The sequence below is a fragment of the Lycium ferocissimum genome, chromosome 12 (assembly GCF_029784015.1).
Source record: "Lycium ferocissimum isolate CSIRO_LF1 chromosome 12, AGI_CSIRO_Lferr_CH_V1, whole genome shotgun sequence".
Lineage (NCBI taxonomy): Eukaryota > Viridiplantae > Streptophyta > Magnoliopsida > Solanales > Solanaceae > Lycium > Lycium ferocissimum.
In genome coordinates this window covers 61,842,491-61,863,252 of record NC_081353.1, presented here as the reverse complement: position 1 = coordinate 61,863,252, position 20,762 = coordinate 61,842,491, and the positions used below count along the sequence as shown (strand labels likewise).

At 34.6% G+C, this 20,762-nt stretch overlaps 1 protein-coding gene across 1 annotated transcript; it reads right to left on the bottom strand.

The window, feature by feature from the left end:
* Positions 1 to 3,385: 3,385 nt before the first annotated feature.
* On the bottom strand, positions 3,386 to 18,247 carry LOC132038964 (actin-related protein 4). Its single transcript, XM_059429470.1, has 20 exons — positions 18,087 to 18,247; positions 17,913 to 18,004; positions 17,229 to 17,366; positions 17,066 to 17,139; positions 14,624 to 14,704; positions 13,391 to 13,451; positions 12,994 to 13,043; positions 9,245 to 9,299; positions 8,900 to 8,977; positions 8,746 to 8,799; positions 7,574 to 7,627; positions 7,439 to 7,499; positions 6,543 to 6,594; positions 6,020 to 6,086; positions 5,168 to 5,230; positions 4,971 to 5,033; positions 4,485 to 4,547; positions 4,284 to 4,348; positions 3,772 to 3,840; positions 3,386 to 3,664 (listed from the first exon to the last, which is right to left on the bottom strand). The coding sequence occupies exons 1-20, from the start codon at positions 18,097 to 18,099 to the stop codon at positions 3,619 to 3,621; spliced, it is 1,299 nt and encodes a 432-aa protein (XP_059285453.1). The 5' UTR covers positions 18,100 to 18,247; the 3' UTR covers positions 3,386 to 3,618.
* Between the last annotated feature and the right edge of the window lie 2,515 nt (positions 18,248 to 20,762).

The window sequence follows — 20,762 nt, the reverse complement described above, 5'->3', positions numbered from 1 at the left end:
GTTAGCCTGCTTGAGCCACAGGACTGATGGAATCCAAACGTTCAACTTTTTTGCTGATCTTCCAAGACTAGTTAGAAGGTTAATAAACTTAGACAGATGAAATATGCCTAGCTTCAGGGTAAAACTTGTCAAACCATCTCTTTTGTGTTTGATCCTCCTTAAAGGATAGATCTTCACAGTCATAGTTTAGGTTCCTTAATTTACTATGACTATACTTTTGGTGCTAACCATAGAAGCTAACCTTCTAAGATAGTCTCATCTCAATGATCATGTAAAAGTTTGGGATGCCAAACTCAAAATGTACCTTCTGCTCATAAATGATCAATGGAGACAGTTTAAATAAATAAATAATATGTTTATTTCAGTCTTTAAAACACTGCTTGTTCATGCATTTTAGATTGGTTACCAATTTCTGCTGGTGATTCTTTTGTTTTCTGTCACTCTACTGTTTAGTCGTGCCATATCTTTTATGATTTTGTATAGCGGCAGTGCATCTAATTAATTTTGAAATGAACAATGTTTATTTTCCTACAGCTTTCATGTTCAATGTATTGTCTTCCAAACATTTTTGTTACTTTATAACGAAAATCAGTAAATCACCATTTATCCGTGAGATGTATCAGTTTTTTGTAGTGGCAGTTGTTTAATTCTGAGAAGAATAGTACTAACATAAGTTAAGAGATGTATGTGCTAGTATGTTAAGACCTCTGCATGTTGTCACGACCCAAATACATAAGATCCTGATAAAAGAGGAGCAAGAATTTAAATCTATGATTTCTTGATTCTAGCATTTTTAAGTCACTGGGTTCCTAATTAATAATTTGTACATATCCAATAAAATTTCACAGACAAATATAAAGTTTGGCTAAAGCTATTGGTTCCGCCGAATCCAACGGCGGACTTGTAGCTCCGCCTTTGATTCCCGACCACCACCCCTGCTACTACCACACCGAGTGATCCTTAATTTATTACTCCCAACTTATTACTCCCTCTGTCTCAATTTATATGACACGTACAAAATTCGAGAGTCAAACTTTTTTATTTTGACCGTGAATTTAGTCATACAAATTAATTTACATATTTAGAAACTACATCAAAATACTATAAATCACAATAATTAACAATTTAAAATATTTGAAGGGCATACAAATAAGTCGGGGTCATATATTTTCTTATTTGACTCTCGAAAAATGAAAAGTGTCATATAAATTGGGAGAGGAATAGCAACTAAGTGGCATAAAACAGAAGTTCAATCATATATGTTGGCTTGAGTCAAGTACATTTTTATGGGCAAATTACCCTTCTTTTGGGGTGGTCTTTAACATTTGCCCTTCGCTTAACACTCAGAGGTCCTGGGTTCGACCCCAGGCTCAATCAAATATTAAAATAAAAAGATTTGCAAGCCATAAGTTGGAATTCGCAAGCAGAAGTTGGGATTCGCAGGGTTGGAACACAACTTACGCCTTAAGGCAGAAGTTGAACCCAACTTATGTCTTAAGGCAGAAGTTTGTCTTAAAGCAAACTTTTACCCAAAATTAGGCCTTAAGGTAGAAGTTTGCAAAATTACAGCATTTTTTTTTTTTTAGAGTTTGAAACCCAGCTTATGCCCTGCGAATCCCAACTTATGCCTTGCAATTTTTTTAAAAAATTTTTGACTAAGCTGGAATTCGAATCTGAAACCAAGAGGCTTGTAGCAAAGGGCAAAAATTAGAAGACCACCCCAGCGAAGGACAATCCTGCAAATTGCCCAGTCAAGTATGATAATAAGCCCCAATTAAGGTGTAAATAGATGTGTATATGGAAATAAGAATTGTAGTGGCTTTCTTTCCTTAATAATAGGGTAGGAATATTATGTACTTAATGTAGATATATTTTGCTACCTTAGAATATGACTCTTTCTTTCTGTACAAGAAACAATTATAGTTTTTTTATTCTTTTCCTAATTAGGATTATTGTATCTCTATAAATTAACCCGGTTGAAGCGTAATGATCATACGTCTGTAATGCATTGTATGTCTCATAATAGGTCCCATTCTTCTACTCTTTCCTGGAAGTCGATGACTATTCATAACTATTACCTTGACACCAAAGAAGAGTTCAACCCAATGCTTTATTTCTGTCCTAGTTGATCCTGATTCGACATTAGAAGTATATTGATTTTTCCCCAATAACCGAATATTTTTGTACGTAAATACGCATATTTGATTCCATCCATAAATCGATTTTCTTCCCTATGAGTTATAATCTCAATAAGAATACTAGTTCTTACTATTCATAGATTATGATACAAATATACCACATCAATTCGTTATGTATGGATGATGAGATTCCACTCATGGAGAAAGGTTTACTTTCATCAAGGTAAGCGTCAAGGCTAATCTCTCCAGTCCACATCTAGGTTACATTGTAAGATTTTAATTTGAATTATTTAAAAATGTAAAATCGACTTTTATTGCTTATACTAGCATTTTGATTTTGTTAATTTCAAATATAAGATGCACAACTCCCATAATAAGATTTCCACATAAAAGTTTCAAAATTTATATTGCGATAACAAGAGGCGTTAGTCTTTCCTAATTTTTTTTAAACCCAAAAAGTTTGTATTCATTCCTCTATAATAATAATTTGAACTCGCATCTTTTGTGATATTGGTTTTAAGATGAAATTTTGGCAATTTGAATTATACGTTAATATTTAGCTTTTTGTTTTTTAATACTCTTTTTGGGTCTTTAATTAGATTAAACTCAATTGCGCATCTTTGGTGGTATAATTAATACTGTGCACAAGTATATGCTCTAAACAAACTAAAATTTGTAAACAGATGAATTAACCCAAATATATGTCGTTTATAAGCATTACTTTTCTGGAGAAGAAAAAATGGAGGAATTGAATCTTAATTTATTATTTTGTTAATTCTCTTTATAAGTTTGCCATGCTTTAAATTTACTAGTAGTTTATATATAATGAACGTACATTATGAGAGTAAGCATGGCCAGAGGTAGGAGTTGAGGTTGGGGCGGAGCAAGGTGGGTTAGAGATAGGGGTGGGGTGGGGTGGGGCGAGGTGGGTGAAGGGGTGGTTGGGTAGGGTGAGGGATCTTGAGATGGGAAGGAGACAAATGCCATCTATAGAACTTATTATTTTCCTTACCCACTTCCTTGATTTTTAAGGAACTTATTTTATTAAAGAAAGTATTTCACAAATATTGACCAACCAAACATGAAAAAATTGAAAAATGTTTCGATCCCAAACCTAACACAAAGGATTTTTTGTTCACTTAGTTTTCAAACAAGGATGCTTATCAAATAGCACAAGTCATTACTTTCGTCATTGTTTCTAAGGTGTTTAGTCTAGCATTTTCACTAAAACACTTGAATAGCGGAACTAATAGAAAAGGAAGGTCGATGATTTCTACTACGTTAGACATCGATGCTAGTCCGATATGGATGTACATTGGCACTACCAGTGCATTACAGAACAATGGTATCCGCTGATAAATATTCCTAATAATACAAGACTTGAGCTGAACAAGTAAATTTGGAAAGCCATTCTGTTTGATGCCTAGTTAAACAAATAGAGTGTTATCCGCATAATATAACAGCTCGTTAAGAAATCATCTTAAGGGCATTTTCTTTGAACGTAAGATGCCCCATGCTCTTCGTACCTGTCATTAGAGAGAAAACTTTAGTTATAGCAGGAAGCAAAAACTAGGGAGTACTCTTGCTTGCCAAAAGTAGCATGTTATGCCTAAGAGAGAGATGTCAAACTTACTCGGACTTTGAAAACCACATTTGTTGAAAGGAACCAAGAGACGCCAATATGCTGCCCCCTATCCAAACACTGCACAACAACTTGTTAGTTCAGTGTCGTGTGAAGAAAGCCTCAACCCATTGCCAAGTGCAAGAAACCATCATTTATGGAACAATGCGTATATCCTCTTCACATTAGCATTTCGAGGTTGTCGTAAAAGCAGTTAAAATAAATGGAAGTATGTTTTACTGCTTTCTCAACTCTGCACTTATAAAGGTAGGGGAAAGGGAGAAAATAAAGATATACCAATAGTACTTGAAATTGTACTGGGCAAAATGCAATCAGCCTAAACATAGTAGTAACAAATATAGGGAGAAATCTAAACCGGTCTGAATGTCGCATCCAGATGAGAAAGGTAAATCCATAACGCACACTATACAGTAGAAAGCTTCTTTATACATTCAACATCAAAAGGAACTATTACCATGAAGAGACTGAGAAACAGTAAAAGAGAACCACGGAGTAATAGTTACCTGAATCTCCTCTCCGTAGCATTTCCACTAGCCAGTACCTTGACTCTCGCTGCCTGAGGAGACTCCTGGAAGAAGCGCAAACAAGATACAAAATTAGGCTATTCAAGCTAAGGAGATAGAATGAGAATGCAATCCTTGAACACCGCCACATGCATGAATGGGGGAAAGGGACATAGTTAAGTCTCAAATGGGAAACGACACCTCTAGCAAGTCCTTTTCCAGACGTTCTTTGAGTTGTTGCATCGATGCTGTTCCCCCAGCAAGCTGCAGTTGGCAGTGAAGTCAAACTAACATCTCATCTAAAGTTTCATACTCAAATAGACGAATTAAAATAAGTCTATGGAAATCCATATGCTCGTGGTGCGATCCAATGATGAGTTTGAGAAGCATCGGTTCTAATCTGCTACTTAAATTTTATATTGTTCTTCTTTATAAAAAATTTATGTACTATGTCATAAGGAGCATCAGTCCAGTTTTAAAATTAAAATTATTTTGTTGAGCAGTTTCCCTTTTCTTCTCCTGAAGGAAGCATCCTCTCAATTTCAGTGCATATAATGTGAAAATGGGGATTTAAGAGAATTTACTTTGTTCAATGATCTCACAAGTATTTAAATGTTAAGGGAAGCGCACAAAAAGAAACAGCAGCCTCATGTTTAAATAGATTGCAAGAAACGTTGATGGCTTTACCAATATACTACTAAAAAGTTCTCTTCGAATATCCACATCGCACTTGTTTATGCTCTCTATAACCTGAAAAGTTATAGAGTAAATTACTAATCAAAACAACAAAGGAAAGGCGAAAGAAGAACATTTTGAAGGACTTTAAGTCCTTCTTAACCAATACTATTTCTATATGAGCATCATTCGAGAGAGAAAGGACCAACCATTTGTGGTAGACCACGAAGGGAAGCAGCAGTCTCAGCAAAACTTTCCATACCGGGGATAGTCTGTGACACACCAGTAAGGAAAATACCAAAGTAAAGACTAGATAAATGAAGGAGCTAGCTTGAAACGGCAAAAGGACAGATTATCTGGATAACAGGCATGTTTAAGCAGACAGAACTTTTTTTATTTGTTTGATAAGGGCATTCCATACTACATTTGGAAGCATATGATAGTATACAGAAAAGAAAACAAAGAGATACTTTATTAAAAGTCATTCTAGATTGATATATATATATATATATATATATAGCTTTGGCAATTGAACTACTAAATCTGAATCTCAAGGTAGAGGTCATGGCACATATAAGTGTCACCCTAGAAACATCCCACTATTGTGTGACCTGAATACTATAAGCTTCTCATTGAACCTTTGAAATGCAAGGAAATTTAAAAAGGTAATGTCAAACCAAATTGTGTGAACTCCACTGGAGGTATGTAAATTAGCACAGCCAGGTCCATAATCCTCATTTACTATCAAAATAATTCTGAAAATATAGTTCTCATCCATTGCAATGCAAAGAAACGAGTTCGCAGATCATACCAACAAGTGCTTCAGCTATAAGCACACCCAACGTCTGAAGGATCAATACATGAAAAGCGATAAATACAACAGAGGGAGACAAAGCAAGAAGCACTACAGATACAACACTTAGGATAACCCTAAAAATACAGAATCATGGATAGAACAAGATGAAATTGTGCACAAACAACAGTTCACATCCATCCATGACTCGCATAAGATAAGCAAACTAAACAAGAAACCTGAATTTGGACGACTAAGCAACACCAACCTGAACCAATGATGGATTGAATATAATGTCAGGAATCTTGAATCTATCAGCTCCGACTTCTATCGTCCTGCGTCACCATGTAACAAAATAATAGAAGGCATATTAAACTTAATGAATCCACCCCCCCCCCCCCACCCCCACCAAAAAACACCCACACACATCTAATTGACCTAATCGATTTTTTTGCTAAGGGTAAGAGAACAGTAATGAGTTACTATATTTGAGTAGTATGAAAAGGTGTTGTCAAATTCAAAAAGTATAAACTTATAGAGTAATTCTATCTTCAACTAGTATGACATTGTTTCACATTATGGACTTCGCCAATAAAGGAAAGTGGTCTGTATGTGTTTTAGAATAACAGGTTAATCAAAATAGGACCCAGCAGTAACTCTGAACAGCTGAAGCCTAATCATCTAGGACAGTTTAGATCTCCAATTTTTGCATGTAGATCTCCAACCAAAGTTTTCACAGAAACTGAATCACTCATTCTCAAATAGAAACAAAGGAAGACTACAACACTTACTGCCCATCAGGTAGCTCATAAGATGTCGTAGGAATGTTTGAATATGAACTGTCTGCAAGAAATAGAGTAGCTGCATATTATTTTCAGACTTCAAAACAATATGCTACATATATAGAATGAAATCAAAGAAAAAAAACATATGAAAACATACAAGAATAAAGTATCATTGGGACTTGAAGCAATCTCAACTTCCATCAAAAGCAAAAATATATACGCAAAAGGTCTTCGGACTGGCCAGAAGATATCAGTGACATTTTATTGGATGAGGAAGATTACATTTTTCCTTTTTTCTTTATCTGTTTCATTTTAGATAAGGATAGATAATAGCTCATCCAGGGATTACAGAAGAGATGACTCTTTCCTTTCAGTCGACAACACATTATAGAATGTTAGCAATATCTTCAGGTGTCATATCCTTTCACTACATTTAGATCAAGATTTCATTTCCTGTATATTTCTCCTTCATTGGGCGCGAGATAATTCAATTTTTTCAGCGGCAGAGTTGGATGAGGGAAGAGGAAACAAAATAGTACTTAATACCGCTGCTAGATAAAGATCTACCACAGACGCTACTTCCGTTCATTATAGTCCCGTGTCCCAATTGAAGCAACTTGTTTTTTCTTTTTGAGAGTGAAAACAGATTTTCATTGACAGATAGAATGTCATAGTTTATTACATGCAGTTTTCCAATATCTCGATCAAATTTCACAGGTATAAAGTAACTATTTCCAAATTGACCCTAAAAAGGCAAAAGTGGGCATTCGATTTGGAGTGGAAGTAAACTATTTAGTGAACTGCCTTCTCATATTTAAATACATTTGTATCTTCTAGGGAAACTGCATAATCAATGAATCAAGAAGAGTATAAGAATATAATAGCTCAGAGGAGAAACAAACCATCATATGGAGTATCTGGGGCACGGGAGACGCATTCTTTTATGTCACTAGCAATCGCTCTCTGCAAAAATAGAACAATAATGAGCAACTGAGAGAAACAACCATTGAAGAAAGGAAATGCTAATACTAATTAACCTGGCAATACAGTTTGTAGCTCTCTGTTGTATCAGGGAAATCAAGGTCCGCTATCTGTGAAGCAAATCATGAATGTCATTAATAAATCTATCAAAACATCACAAGATAAATGGCATTAAGCACTAAAATGCTAGCAGACCAAGCAAATCAGAAACAACAACAACATACCTAGTGAAATCCCACAATGTGGGGTCTGGGGAGGGTAAAGTGTACGCAGACCTTACCCCTATCTCGAAAGATAGGGAGGCTGTTTCCGAAAGACCCTCGGCTCAAGAGAAAACATGACGAGAAAAGGTCAGATAAGCACAAGCAGTTCAAAGCAAAATGAAAATGAAACTAAAGAAAGCGAAAAAGTCATGATAGAGCGAAGCAGTAGCTACCACAGATAAATAAGATAATCGAAGTACAAGAAACAACATATAGTAGCAAGAATCAAAGGACAATAGACTATATATCAAGCAAATCAGAAACTGATTCCCTATTTGCCAATGACAAAATTAGGCTTCCTATGATGCTTTCCTTCTAAGCTCCCATTCAATGCGACTGGCTACTTTGTTTTTGGTGTACAAATGCATACCCTGAAGATACAGAGACAATCCTATATGTTCTTGATTCATTTTAGGATTGCAGCTATGCTTCAGTGACTCTTGTTTAATTTTGTTTAATTTTTTTCTTTTCTCCTTTTTCTCTTGTAAAGGGGTTTTCAGTACTTCCCCAGTACTGGTCAATAATACAAAATGTTACCTGTTTCAAAAACCAAAAAAAAAAAAAAAAAAAGAGAATGAAGTCTTCAGAAACAAAGCATGAAGCTTTGAGCAAATAATGCTGATGCAGGAGAAAGCAATGACACTCCAAGTACATTATCTTTGATGTAAGACAAAAGTTGAGTACAAATTCATTTCAAGTCAAAACCTGGCTCTTTGTTTTCCTTTATGGAAAAATAAGGTTATGAAGAAACATAAACCAGAATGCTTAAAACTTACAATTTAGGTGAAGGATTAACAATTAGACTGGTTATAGAACTGAAGCAAGGGGAACCATATTTTGGTGTATATTCGCTTCTTTTGGCATATAGGGGCTTGTATACGAGGTTCCCACAATTGTTAATAAAATTACTTACCTTATTTTAAAAAAAAAACAAAAAACAAAAAACCGAAGCAAGGGTGTGTTACCTGAAATTCTCCTGGACGGATCTCTTTCCTCTTGAATGAGTACCGAGGTTTTATCTAGAAATAAACGAGAAAAAGGAAAGAAAAAGATTGTTTCAAGATAAGCGGATTTGCATTCAATCAAGTCTTAAGGGGGAGCTGACAATAAGTATCTAACCGTAATGCCTTTCTGTTCCAAACTTTTTATCAAGCAATCAGTAAGAATTTCTCCCCCAATAGGAGATGTAGCAACCGCCTGTTATCAAAATAAAGAAATATAACATATCCTATTCAAGGAAAACCAAAACAGAACTTTTTTTTTTTTGGGATGAGTAATAAAGGAATATTATTGATGTAAAACAATCAGCATTAAGGAAATGCTGGGGAAAATGCCAACCCAATAGCTCAACTAAATAGGTAAAAATGATCCTATGTTATTTTGCCAAGTCAAATTATTACAGTGAGAAAAAACAAAAGAAAGGGGAAAAACACACTTAAGCAGTTGCTCTTTATTAAGAGATACCTTTTGAAGAACGTATCCGTCATGAACAGGAGCAACAGTAGTCATTCCTCCACCACTGAACCAATTAGTTCAAGAACATCTCTTTTAGCAATGCTCAATGAGCAACAAAGAAAAGATGCAAGAAAAAAAGGCTAAATTCATAACATTTAACTAGGCAGAGTAACAGAAAAGAACACACATGCATTCAGTCTCATAAATAGCAGCAGCTACAACTTGAAAAGAAAATTGTCCAGAGATCCGAGGCCATAAAAAAATGTAAACACTCCTTAACCAATTTTAAAAAAGTGTAAAACACTGTATCTAAACCTGATAACTTTTTTTTCTTCTAGACTATTCCATCGGTTTCCTTGCAGTCCTACATTGACTACGTTTCTTTTGAGCGGAGGGTCTAACGGAAACAGCCTCTCTACCCCACAAAGGTAGAGGTAAGGTCTCGTACATCCTACCCTCCCCAGACCCCACTTGTGGGATTACACTTTTTTTTCTTTTTTTCTTTTTTTGAGAAACTGGTACTATACACTGGGTATGTTATTGGTGTTGTTATTCCATCGGTCTATGTTATCTCCCACCAATACAAGTACCGGATAACTCTGCCCAGGTACCTAACTCTGCCCACCAAGTCTAAGGTAGATGAAAAGAAATCGCTAGTGTTTTTTGTCTCCGCGGGGATTTGAACCCTAGTCTCGAAGGTTTGCACCCACTTCATTGACCACTGGGTCACACCCTTAAATGTTATTTGATAACTTGAGCTTTAATTTTGTGTCCATGATTGGACATTTGATGCGTAGGTGATCAGAAAACAACATTTTTGTATAGCTCTTTCGTTAGGGATAATTGTTGTAGAGTTAAATAAGCAGATAGAGTGTGCCCTATTTAACACCATAAACTCTTCGATGAGGTGGTGCTACACTTCAACAATAATAGTGAATTTAGTTTCTTGATCATTGAAGAATTTCATTTGTGGTCTTGGTGCTATCTAACTGAACTCGTTTGACATCATTAATAAGCTGTCCGCTTTTGATTCCTCCGTAATAGATTCACATAACTGGTTTTGAAGGAAAAGCATCAAAGTACCATTAGGGTAAGAGTATCAAAATGCCATTCTCCTGACATAGAACATAAGTACTCACATAGCTCATAATAACAACAACTATGCCTCAGTCCCAAACAAGTTAGGGTCTGTATCTGAATTCTCACTTCTCCATGTATAACTCATTTCATCATCATACCAAAAAAAAAAAAAAAAAAAAAAAAAAAAAGTGAAAATAAGTTAAATATATATAAATAATAAGTTATTAATGATGATAATCTTATTATTATCAAAAGCTCTATAATAGCATATACATCCATGATAAAGTCAAGATACTAAAGAGACACCTCTTCTAAATCACCTATCCTTTTTCTTCCATTGCGCCCTATCTTTAAAAGTCTGCATTGATTCCAAGAAATTGTAGGTCTCATGACAACTTCCTTCCATGTGATCTTAGGTCTACCTCGTACCCTTTTAACACCTTCACTCACCATAGTTCCATACCTACCGACCGGTGCATTTGTAGGTCAACGCAGGACATGACCAAACTATATCTAGCGACCTCTCTCATTTTATCCTCAACGTTGGCTACTTGCACCTTTTGGTGAATATGGTCATTCTAATCTTATCTAATCGTATACGACTGCACATCCATCATTGCTTATGAATCCTCTGAAATACCCATCTTATGGTTATGTTGAACTTTAGTGGTCCAACATTCACTGCCCAATAACATTGTCGATCTTATAATTGTTCTGTAGAACTTACCTTACACTTCGATGGGCATTCTTATACACTCTGGTAGCACTTCTCCATTTCAACCATCCAGTTTTAATTTTATGCATGACATGTTCATCTATCATTCCACTCTCTTGACACAATGAGCTTAAATATCTAGATTGATTGCATTTTGGTACAGCAACCCTGTCTGGTCTCACCTCCACTTCGCTCTCATGCTATTTAAACTTGCAGTGTTGTATTCAATCTTACTTCTACTTATCTTAGCAGGTTCAAATGCAGGATATCATAACACTGATCTTAAAAAGGAGGACGACGTTAGAAGTGGTGGTAGAAGAGGAAAAGGAGGTGACAACCACAAATGTGGTCGTGGTGGGAGAGGAAATTAAAGGGCAAAGGCGGTGGTGGACGGGAAGGAGAAGGCAGCAGCGGACTTGTTTTTGGATGCTTGGAAGGAAGATGGGAATGAGTTCTTTCTCTTTCCTTTCCTTTTTTTTTTTTTTTTTTGCTTTCTTTTTATATTTTTTTATTCATAGAACTTATTTCAGTACTTTTTAGACTAATTCAGATCCCTTGCGCGCGATTATACACACATTTCGTCCAACTCAGTCATATCAATGCCACATAAGCCCGATCAACGGTTAGAGACGTATAAAAACTTACTTTGAACAAGTTCAGGTGTTTGGATGAAACTCTGTGGAGCAAGAGGGCTGAGATGTCAAAACCAAACAAGTAAAGGAGTCTGTCAGGCTATTTTTACTTAAATTTAATACCATGATAGTTCACACGACTTGGAATATATCATTTAGTTTTATTTGTAATCATTTGGCGTCTTTACACTCCTTGATACAATATTGAACACTTTGGCATGTCATACTACGTCAATCTCTCCAAGGCACTTCCAAACCTCTATCGAGATAGGGTTTGCACTAGAATCTTTCTAACCTCTTATCTTTCCTGTTTTAATCTTGCATATCTAAAAGTTAATATTAGAAAGAGAAACATATTGAACTTCAAGGAAATATTTTGCCGGCTTATAGTATACAAGACTAAGAGGGTAGTGGCTTTTGTCTATTTTCGAAATACAAATTCCATTTGTACTTCAACTCATACTTAATAGGTGCAAGGATATTACAGAGTTGTGGTGTCTAAATATTTAAATATCTAGGATTTGTCTGCCCGGATACTGGACAGATAAAGGTACCACATACTCCCTCTGTTTCAATTTGTTTGTCCGGTTTTGACTTGGCACAAAGTGTAAGAAAGTAAAGAAGACTTTTGAATCTTGGTTTTAAACTAAACATACGTCGAATGTACCAAAATGTCCTTGTGTTGCCAAAAAAGGAAAGAGGCATTCTTTTTTAAACGGACTAAAAAGGAAAGTAAGACAAAAAAAGTGAAATGGAAGGAGCACTAGAATTGAATAAAGATGATTAAAATGGAAGAGTATGACGTTTGTACTACGCAATAGTTGAGATTGGAAAAGAATAACAATATAGAATAGTATCCACCTAATCTAAGCTAGAGCATTATAGCATTTCTACAGTTCACATTATCACATATTCTTAATATTGATTGCAAAGAGTGATATCATATCTCCATATTCTTGTACATAATAATTCTTACAAGATTCTTAACAGATAAGATGCTAACCTATTGAAAACCTCTCATTTTTCATCATTCACTCATCATATAATTAAGAATCAAATCCAGACTGCTACTGATGTAAATGTATAGAAACTTAACTATTCAAGATGAAAAGTAGCTGGAACTAAGAAGCCACCATGCACCAGAAGTCATGAAATCTCTCCAATTTTTTCATATCCCACTAAAGAAAAGGTACAAAGAGCATAATGCAGATAATATAAATGATATTAAGGCTGAGCGATGAAATATCTCAGCAAAAGAACTTTATTACTGACACGACAAGCCAAAGAAGTAATTCAAGGCCATGGCCAGTAAGTAGAACATAAGATCCTACCTGTCAACAACCAAAGAAGTTGCACGGCCTGACGCAAAAGATGTGAGAACCTGGCATTAACAATATAATGAGAAAAGTAACAACCAGAGTGAAATGATATTGTAACGTTAAGAAGCTACAACTTTTTTTTCTTTTTCTTTTTCAGGTATAAGTGAGTTTTTTTTTTTTTTTTTTTTTTTTGGCCATGCTTTCTTGAGTCGAGGGTCTTTCGGAAACAACCTCCCAGCCTCCCAAGGTAGGGGTAAGGTCTGCGTTCACTCTACCCTCCCCAGAACCCACTTGTGGGATTACACTGGGTATGTTGTTGTATAAGTGAAAGTTGCTTTACTAAATAGCACAAAGAAGGCTATGTCAAGACCCTACAAATTAAAGATTCAAAATGGGTAAAGGCACTTACAGCATTTTTGGCCAAAAACAATGCAGGGACTTGGTATTTTTCGAACATTATCTCTGCAGCCCTGTTAAATAGATGATCAGTCCACTGTAATTTTCATTTTGCATTCAGATGACATGATAATGCAATCACCAGATTGCGTTACGAGGCAACATCTGAATGATAGTGTTCCCTCGATAGTTAAGCTTCAGTTTTAGCTTTGAATAATAACTTCTTTCCTCTTTTTTTGGGTTCATGATGGACAATTTGTTTCACAGTAGACACTTCTTGTTCAGAAAAGAAATCCTTCGACTAAACTGATTCCAGAAGGTATTACACATAAAACAAGGTAAGGCTTTCGGTTGGGACTTGAAATCCATTCTGTGGCAAACAAGTAGTTCATCAGTAAACCAGTCAATAGTTGACAATTCTCACTTAGCAGACCACTACAAATAGGAATTCCAGGCAACATCTTATGTTTGAGAGAAACCACCACCTATAAGGACCACAATGACCTCACAGAAAAGGTCAAGGTGGAGGGACATAAATTTGATGGAAAGCTGACCTAGATTTCTTCTTTAATTAGTTAGACAGCTATTTTGAGAGGTCCAAAATGCTTAAGCATGGCCACAAGAATAGATAGAAACAAGAATTGCTCTGCTCAGAAGAGATTTTACAGCTGAACTGCTTGTAAAATCTCTCTTTGGTGGATTCTTCATTTTCTCTTTCTGTCTTATTCTACTCTCTATTCTTCTCTCCTTCTCCCTTTCTCATATTTCTCGTTCTCTTTCATCCATCTCTTTCTAGTGCTACATCACTGGTATCGGAACTCGAGGTCCTTATTCATCACAAACTGCTGCACTTTTAGCATACATTAATTATATAAATATCCATCACCTAATTACTTAGTTTAATTGGATACATATTGTTTTCCCATTAAATTATACTAACAAACTTTTGGTGTTTATGACTTTAATACAAAAGGAAGCTGTTCGAACGCTCATACTTTGCCCCTTTGAAGTAGAAAAGATGTAGGGGCCTACAGCACTAATAAATATGTAATCTTTACCTAAGGATGTGCTTTCATCCTATAATTTTCTAGTCCTCCTAATAAAACTCTTCTTTTAAAACAGAATTAACATAAGACGCAATAAAGCTTGAAATCTTGTACCTAATTGTTATACAAGACCCAAAAAATAAATGACATGATGTGATTTGAGGTAATAAGACTGCTAAAAGACAGATTGCATAGCTCACTTTTCCCTCTGCTGTTGAGTGTTTGAACAAGGCTCTGCAAGTAACATTGGATGCTCCTTTGGATCGATCAGTAAGCAGTCCCTGTAAGTGAATAAGTAGGCAGAAATAAAGGTACTTTCAATAGTCTAGAGCAGCATCAACTTAACCAAATGACAAATGACAGATTAAAGAAAAAAATATGACACAAAGAAAAGCATATAAAGAAGACTTTTTTTTCTCCCTTTTCGTCAAAATGAATCAGTAATACAACATCATCTTCACATAAAGCAGGTATTTCAGTATTATTATTATTATTATTTATTTATTTATTGAAATGGTAAAGGTTAAGTATTTCAGAGATCAAAGAAGTCAAGAAAGAGAGATGGAAGATTATCCTAGAATGCATTTGGTGGACCATATGGAAAGAAAGGGAATCAAAGATGTTTTGAAGACAAAGGAAGTACTATCCAGAAGTTGAAGATGAACTGCTTTAATACTTTATCATTTTTGGTGTAAACAAGAATTTCTGATGTTCTAGATTACATATAGAAAGGCTTAGATCAAGGAACTCTAATTGTAATTCACCCTGTTTTTGGGTGACTTCACAGCTTGTGCAGTCTATCTTCATATATATAAACTTGTTACCATTCTCAAAAGCAGTCTGACCTTCAAAAATAGAGTGCAAGCAGTCTGTAGCATAATTGTGTTTTCATTTTTAGGATGATCACTAATATGACATTATTTACATTAATATAAGAGCTATCTTGCTCAGGTCTGCGAGTGTCTGATGGGTAAATCCAGAGGCTGGATTCATCATCTCATAGATTTTAATATTTGGGGATAGGTATAGGAGTATGGTACGGATACTGGGATACAACTGCTGCTAATACACCCCAGTCCTATACAAGTTGCGGTCAGCTATATAAATCATCACTAATCACTATCATGTTTCCTCATTTTTTCAGTTTATGTCATCATCATACCAAGAAAATAAAAGTGAAAAATAAGTTAAGTACATTAAGTAATAGTAATAATAATAATAGTGATTATTAAAAGTTCTCTATATTTTTACTGGCATATAAATCTCTAATAAGGTCAAAATTCTCCTAGAAAAGCTGTATACGTTCATACAACATATTAACAAGACTAAAACCTATTCCCAACAAGTAGATATCACCTATGTAGATCTATATTTAAATATAATATATAAAACAATTGATAATTTAGAACATAGAAAAATAACTCAACTATTAGATAAATTTAAGCTAAAACCTATTTTTGTTCAATTAATTAAGTTATGTTTAATATTTTGTTGTGTTACATGATCCAAAATCAACACAATTTTACTTTTTTTTTATAGCTGAAGAGATCCCCAAGGGCCAGCAGAAACACAGTTCGAAACTTAATGAATAATGGCACGCCCGTATACCCTTCTCCAAGTTAGCCCAATTAATGTTGTGCTTGTAGATCTTGTCTTTAAATCTATAATGAACTATCTTCATGGCCCAATTAAATCACAATATGTTTTTGGAATATGTTTGTCCAGGAATTTTTCTTAAAACCCAGCCCACCAATAATTGGCAAAGATACCCTAAGGCATTTCCTCCTTTGAGTTCAGTGGTGGATTCACCCGAAAGTAACCCTAGTGTGTCAGTCCGTTTCAGTTGAATGGTGGCTTTAAATGTCTATCAATTCCAGATATTTTTGTCCGAATTCGAAGGAAGAAAAATTAGAGAGACAACACGGTGAAGCTCGTCAAATCGCTGTTCCTTGTTGTCTCATCTGTTCTTATCTACTGAACGTTGATAAGATCCAGTACGAACCCCACGCCAGTACCGGTGTCATGTTCGAGTCGACACAGGTCCCAGCCAGCGGTAATCGAAGGGTCCAAGCAACATTGTATAAAAGAGGACATTGTCAGTAATCCAAGTAGTAATACCAAAAAGAAAAATGCCCAATTTTGGCTAATAGTGGTCTGGGAGCCCACCAAGAATACTTGCTCAACACAAACCTGCAACAAACTCTACCATGTCCTAGATACTGTCAATTGCCTAAAACTATCCTTTCAGCTATTAGGAAAATTGTGAAATAGACCAATATCAACTAAACCAAATGAGATTAAAAAGAAAATCATTTAGATTTAGTCTGTCTTAGCCAATAATTCTAAATTATGTTTTACAGCACTCGGTAATCAGAGAGCATGTGTGCCAGGGCAACAAGATCAGCTGCATATCACCTTAAGATGCTAAGGTCCATCAGTGAGGGTTTCTAGGGTACTTCCAGACTAGGAGGGGAGGACTAGACACGTATAGAATGACCATGCAACAATAAGCAGAGCAAAGCATATCCCCACTTATCTGAGTTGAAAATATTTAGAGTAACATTCTTCCCATTGACACAACAAAAAGTTAATGGAACAAGGGAAATTGTTACAACATATGAACAAAAAGAAGGGCCAATTACCTAAAAGCATGGTCCCATATGTTTTCTACAATATCCCAGTCCACAATCACCCCTTCCTTGATGGGCGATATCACCTGACAAGATAGTCCAACATCTTAGATAACAAAGATAACGAAATTACATCTCACATCTCAATATGGTACTAGATAAATTGCAAACTGACCTCCATGAAATCACGGCGAAATCCCAAGGCTTGAGATCCCACATACAATTTCTGCTTAGCCTTTGATTTAGAGTCAGGCGCAGATCCAGAATTATCCTCCGGATTATCAACTTCCATTTGATCAACTGATCCAACAACCTTTTAAAAGATCATAAAATCAAAGACAACTTCAATTGCATATTAAATGAAATAGAGGCTACAAAGATGCTGCCTATAACCAAAGTTGTAGACTTTAGAGGTTTTGTCTTTAACAGAAGCAAAATATCCAGTCAAATTTGGTGGTATTTTTTTTTTTTTTTGCATGCACCTCGACTAATTCCACGTGATACTTGCCACCAGTCAAATTTGGTCTTTTGGCTTGCAATTCCAAGGAACTCCATGGATTTAAGTTATATATACACTATGAGGTTTGCAATCAAAGTTGAAAAAGGTTGTTACCTTATCACCACAGTTTAAATAGTTGTAACAAGCTACACACTTTTTAAATAGTTGTAACAAGCTACACACTTTCTTTCTTTTCGAGGTTACCAACTCAAAAAACCTAATATTGTCTACAATCTTTAAAATGCTGGTAAACATAGCTTAAAACAGTTACTTCCATAAAAATTTGAACTTTGAAACATCTAAGTGAAAGCTAGAGTGTTAATTTGCAACCTAAAAAGTACAAAACTTGTTTAAACTTACAGAAGGGAAAACAGCTTTAGGAGCATCTTCACCAGCGTAACCAGCTTTGCAAGTATGGCTACCCAAATCTATCACTATTGCCGACACTTCATCTGTACACATACAAAAAATACAGTGAATTATTGTGCTCATATTAACATATATATGAAAGCCCTAAATTTTGTGCATACTTACCACCACCGTACATGATTCCAATTTGCAGATTTGAGTAAAAGTTTTCCTTTCTTCGTGTTTGCTTATGAGGGTTTAGTTGGGTTTTGAAGAACAACAAGAAGTCGGGTCAGTTCAACAAATGGGTAAACCCGCCTTTTAAATTTCTTACTCAATTTTATTTTAGGGTTAATACAGGTTCTATATTTTAAAATTAAACACTTACAGCCTCTATATTATAAAAATTCTATATTTACACCCCCGTGAGGTATATAAAGATAGATAAATTATAAAAAATATTTTAAAAAAAAAGGTTTTATGTACTTATTTTTTATAAATTTGGAAAAGAGAATAATTTTTTTGTTAAAAATCTTTATTTACGCTTTTGATTTAAAAAAAATTGAAATTTGTATCTATTGAAACTTTTACATAAGAAGTGTTCACAAATTACTTAATAAGATGACTAGAATATTAAGCTTTTGGAAAAAATCTTTTGTCTTTCGGAACTCTTAAATATAATGATGTTATCCTATTTTTTTCTAAAAACATGTAAAGCTCTCATACAATAAATTATCATTTAAATGAAACTTCATCAAATTAAGTAAATTTAAGTTAATTTTGAAGTGGAGAATAAATAGCAAACTAAAGTGAAAAATAAAGAAATTATTATATACTAAAATATTATAATTAAGTGATAATACAAATAACTTACATGTTTATAGTGTAACAAAGTTATATCTTATGAAGTAATTTGTGATATTTATAACTATACGTGGGTGATTTAAGCATAGGATTCTATAGTGAAAGGAGTGTAAGTGTTTAATTTTGAAATGCAGGGATGTATCAAAAACAAAGTCATATTATAGGGGACGTATCCAGAACATAGTTTAATTAGATACAAAGTTTAAGTAAAAAAAAACTAGTGATATTGAATGTCTCATAACATTTGCGTGATTATAAGACTTTTAAACTTCTGGTCTTAAACATGTCATAATATTTGTTTGTTTATAAGACTTTTGAAACTTGTATATCTTAGACACGCCGTAACACTTGTGAGAGTGTAACTGTAAAGGCTTCTGGTGAAGAATAAAATGGAAGTTTATAGTTAGATACTTTCAAAATATAAAAATGAGTCTTTAACGAGCTAATAAGAAAATTGTGTTATCTAAACCGGAACGGAGGGAGTAGTATGATTCTTTGTGCAAACCAAAAGAATATCTAGAACTATCTGAGTTTGTCCTAATTGTTTAATGACTATAAAAGTATGTCATCAAAAAAAAGTTAAGAGTTTCTGAATATAAGACCTCATTTGTTTGCATATAATGAAGGCCTGAATCTTAATCGTTCATATCTCAATTATTAAGTGCATTATTTTTAGGTTTAAATTTCAATTATTTAAGCTTTTTTAAATTTGATAATACTTAATTGGTCTGAATATATCGGAATGATTGAAACTTATGTTAAAGCTTTTCATAGGACTAGAATGCTATCCATTCAAGAGGAAGGACCCGTTGCATATTTCTTTTACTGGACTTCTGAGTAGAAAATGTCTTAATCTTTGATTGATACAAGAGAGTGAAAATAAGAATGGGAACAATGAAAGTAGAGCAGTGTAACACCATGTAAAAAAGTAACTTCCTTTGAAATAATTTAAGAGCCTGTTTGGATGGGCTTAAAAAAAACAGCTTATAAACTGTTTTCAGCTTATAAGCTGCTTTAGATAAACTTAGACAAACGGGCCCTATTATTTTTTTGGGCTTATTTTAAGCACTAAATGTCTTATAAGCTGGCCAGCCAAACACTCAAAAAAGCTGAAAACAGCTTATAAGTTGTTTTCAATGAACTTATAAGCCAATCGAAACGGGCTCTAAGTCATTTAGAGTGCTTCTACTCCCTAATTTATCAACATTTGGTAGCAGGGGAGGGAGATGTGAATTAAAAAGGGACAAATGAGTTTGTAAATTGAGTGGGAGTCCTTCAAATTTTAAATATTGAGTAGAAGTGACAAGTAAGTAATTATATTAATGAGATCAAACTTCATTAAGAAACCTCTTTTCAGCAACCCCTATACTTTTTACTTTTACCTCTACATTTATTACCTCAAAATAACTAAAATTATCAAAACATGTAAATAACTAAAATTATCAAAACATGTAAAAAGAAAAAAGACTACTCATGTCTTCTTCTTCCCATGTCCCCAACTGCCATTGATGCTCATCCTCATCTTCCTTCTTTTTTCTTCTTTTTTAGGAATTTAATCTCCCCCAAAAAGTTTTTAACTAATAGATATGCAGTCGTATTTGTGTTTTTTGTTGAGATGATTTGTAAAGAAAAAGCTGTGGAAAAGAATACCAAAATATTATTGGGTCTTTTTGGGCTGATTTGCTTTGTTTTTGGGCTTGGAATTACTTCAAAGGATCATTCACTAATTGTTGGTAAGTGGAAAACGGTTATTTTTTTGTCCATTCTTCGGCTGGGTTTAGAGAACCCAATCTGATTTTCTCAGTCAACAAATTTCGTAGTTGTCCGAACAACTAATAAGTTGTTTGAAGAAATAGTTGAACATTTGTTTGACAAATACAGAAGTTGTGCCAACAATACAGTTTCCCGACAATTGTGTGTAGTTGTTGGACAACTGAATAGTTGCTGGGATAACCAATGCAATGGTAGAACAACTTTTGTAGTTGTAAGAAGAAATAG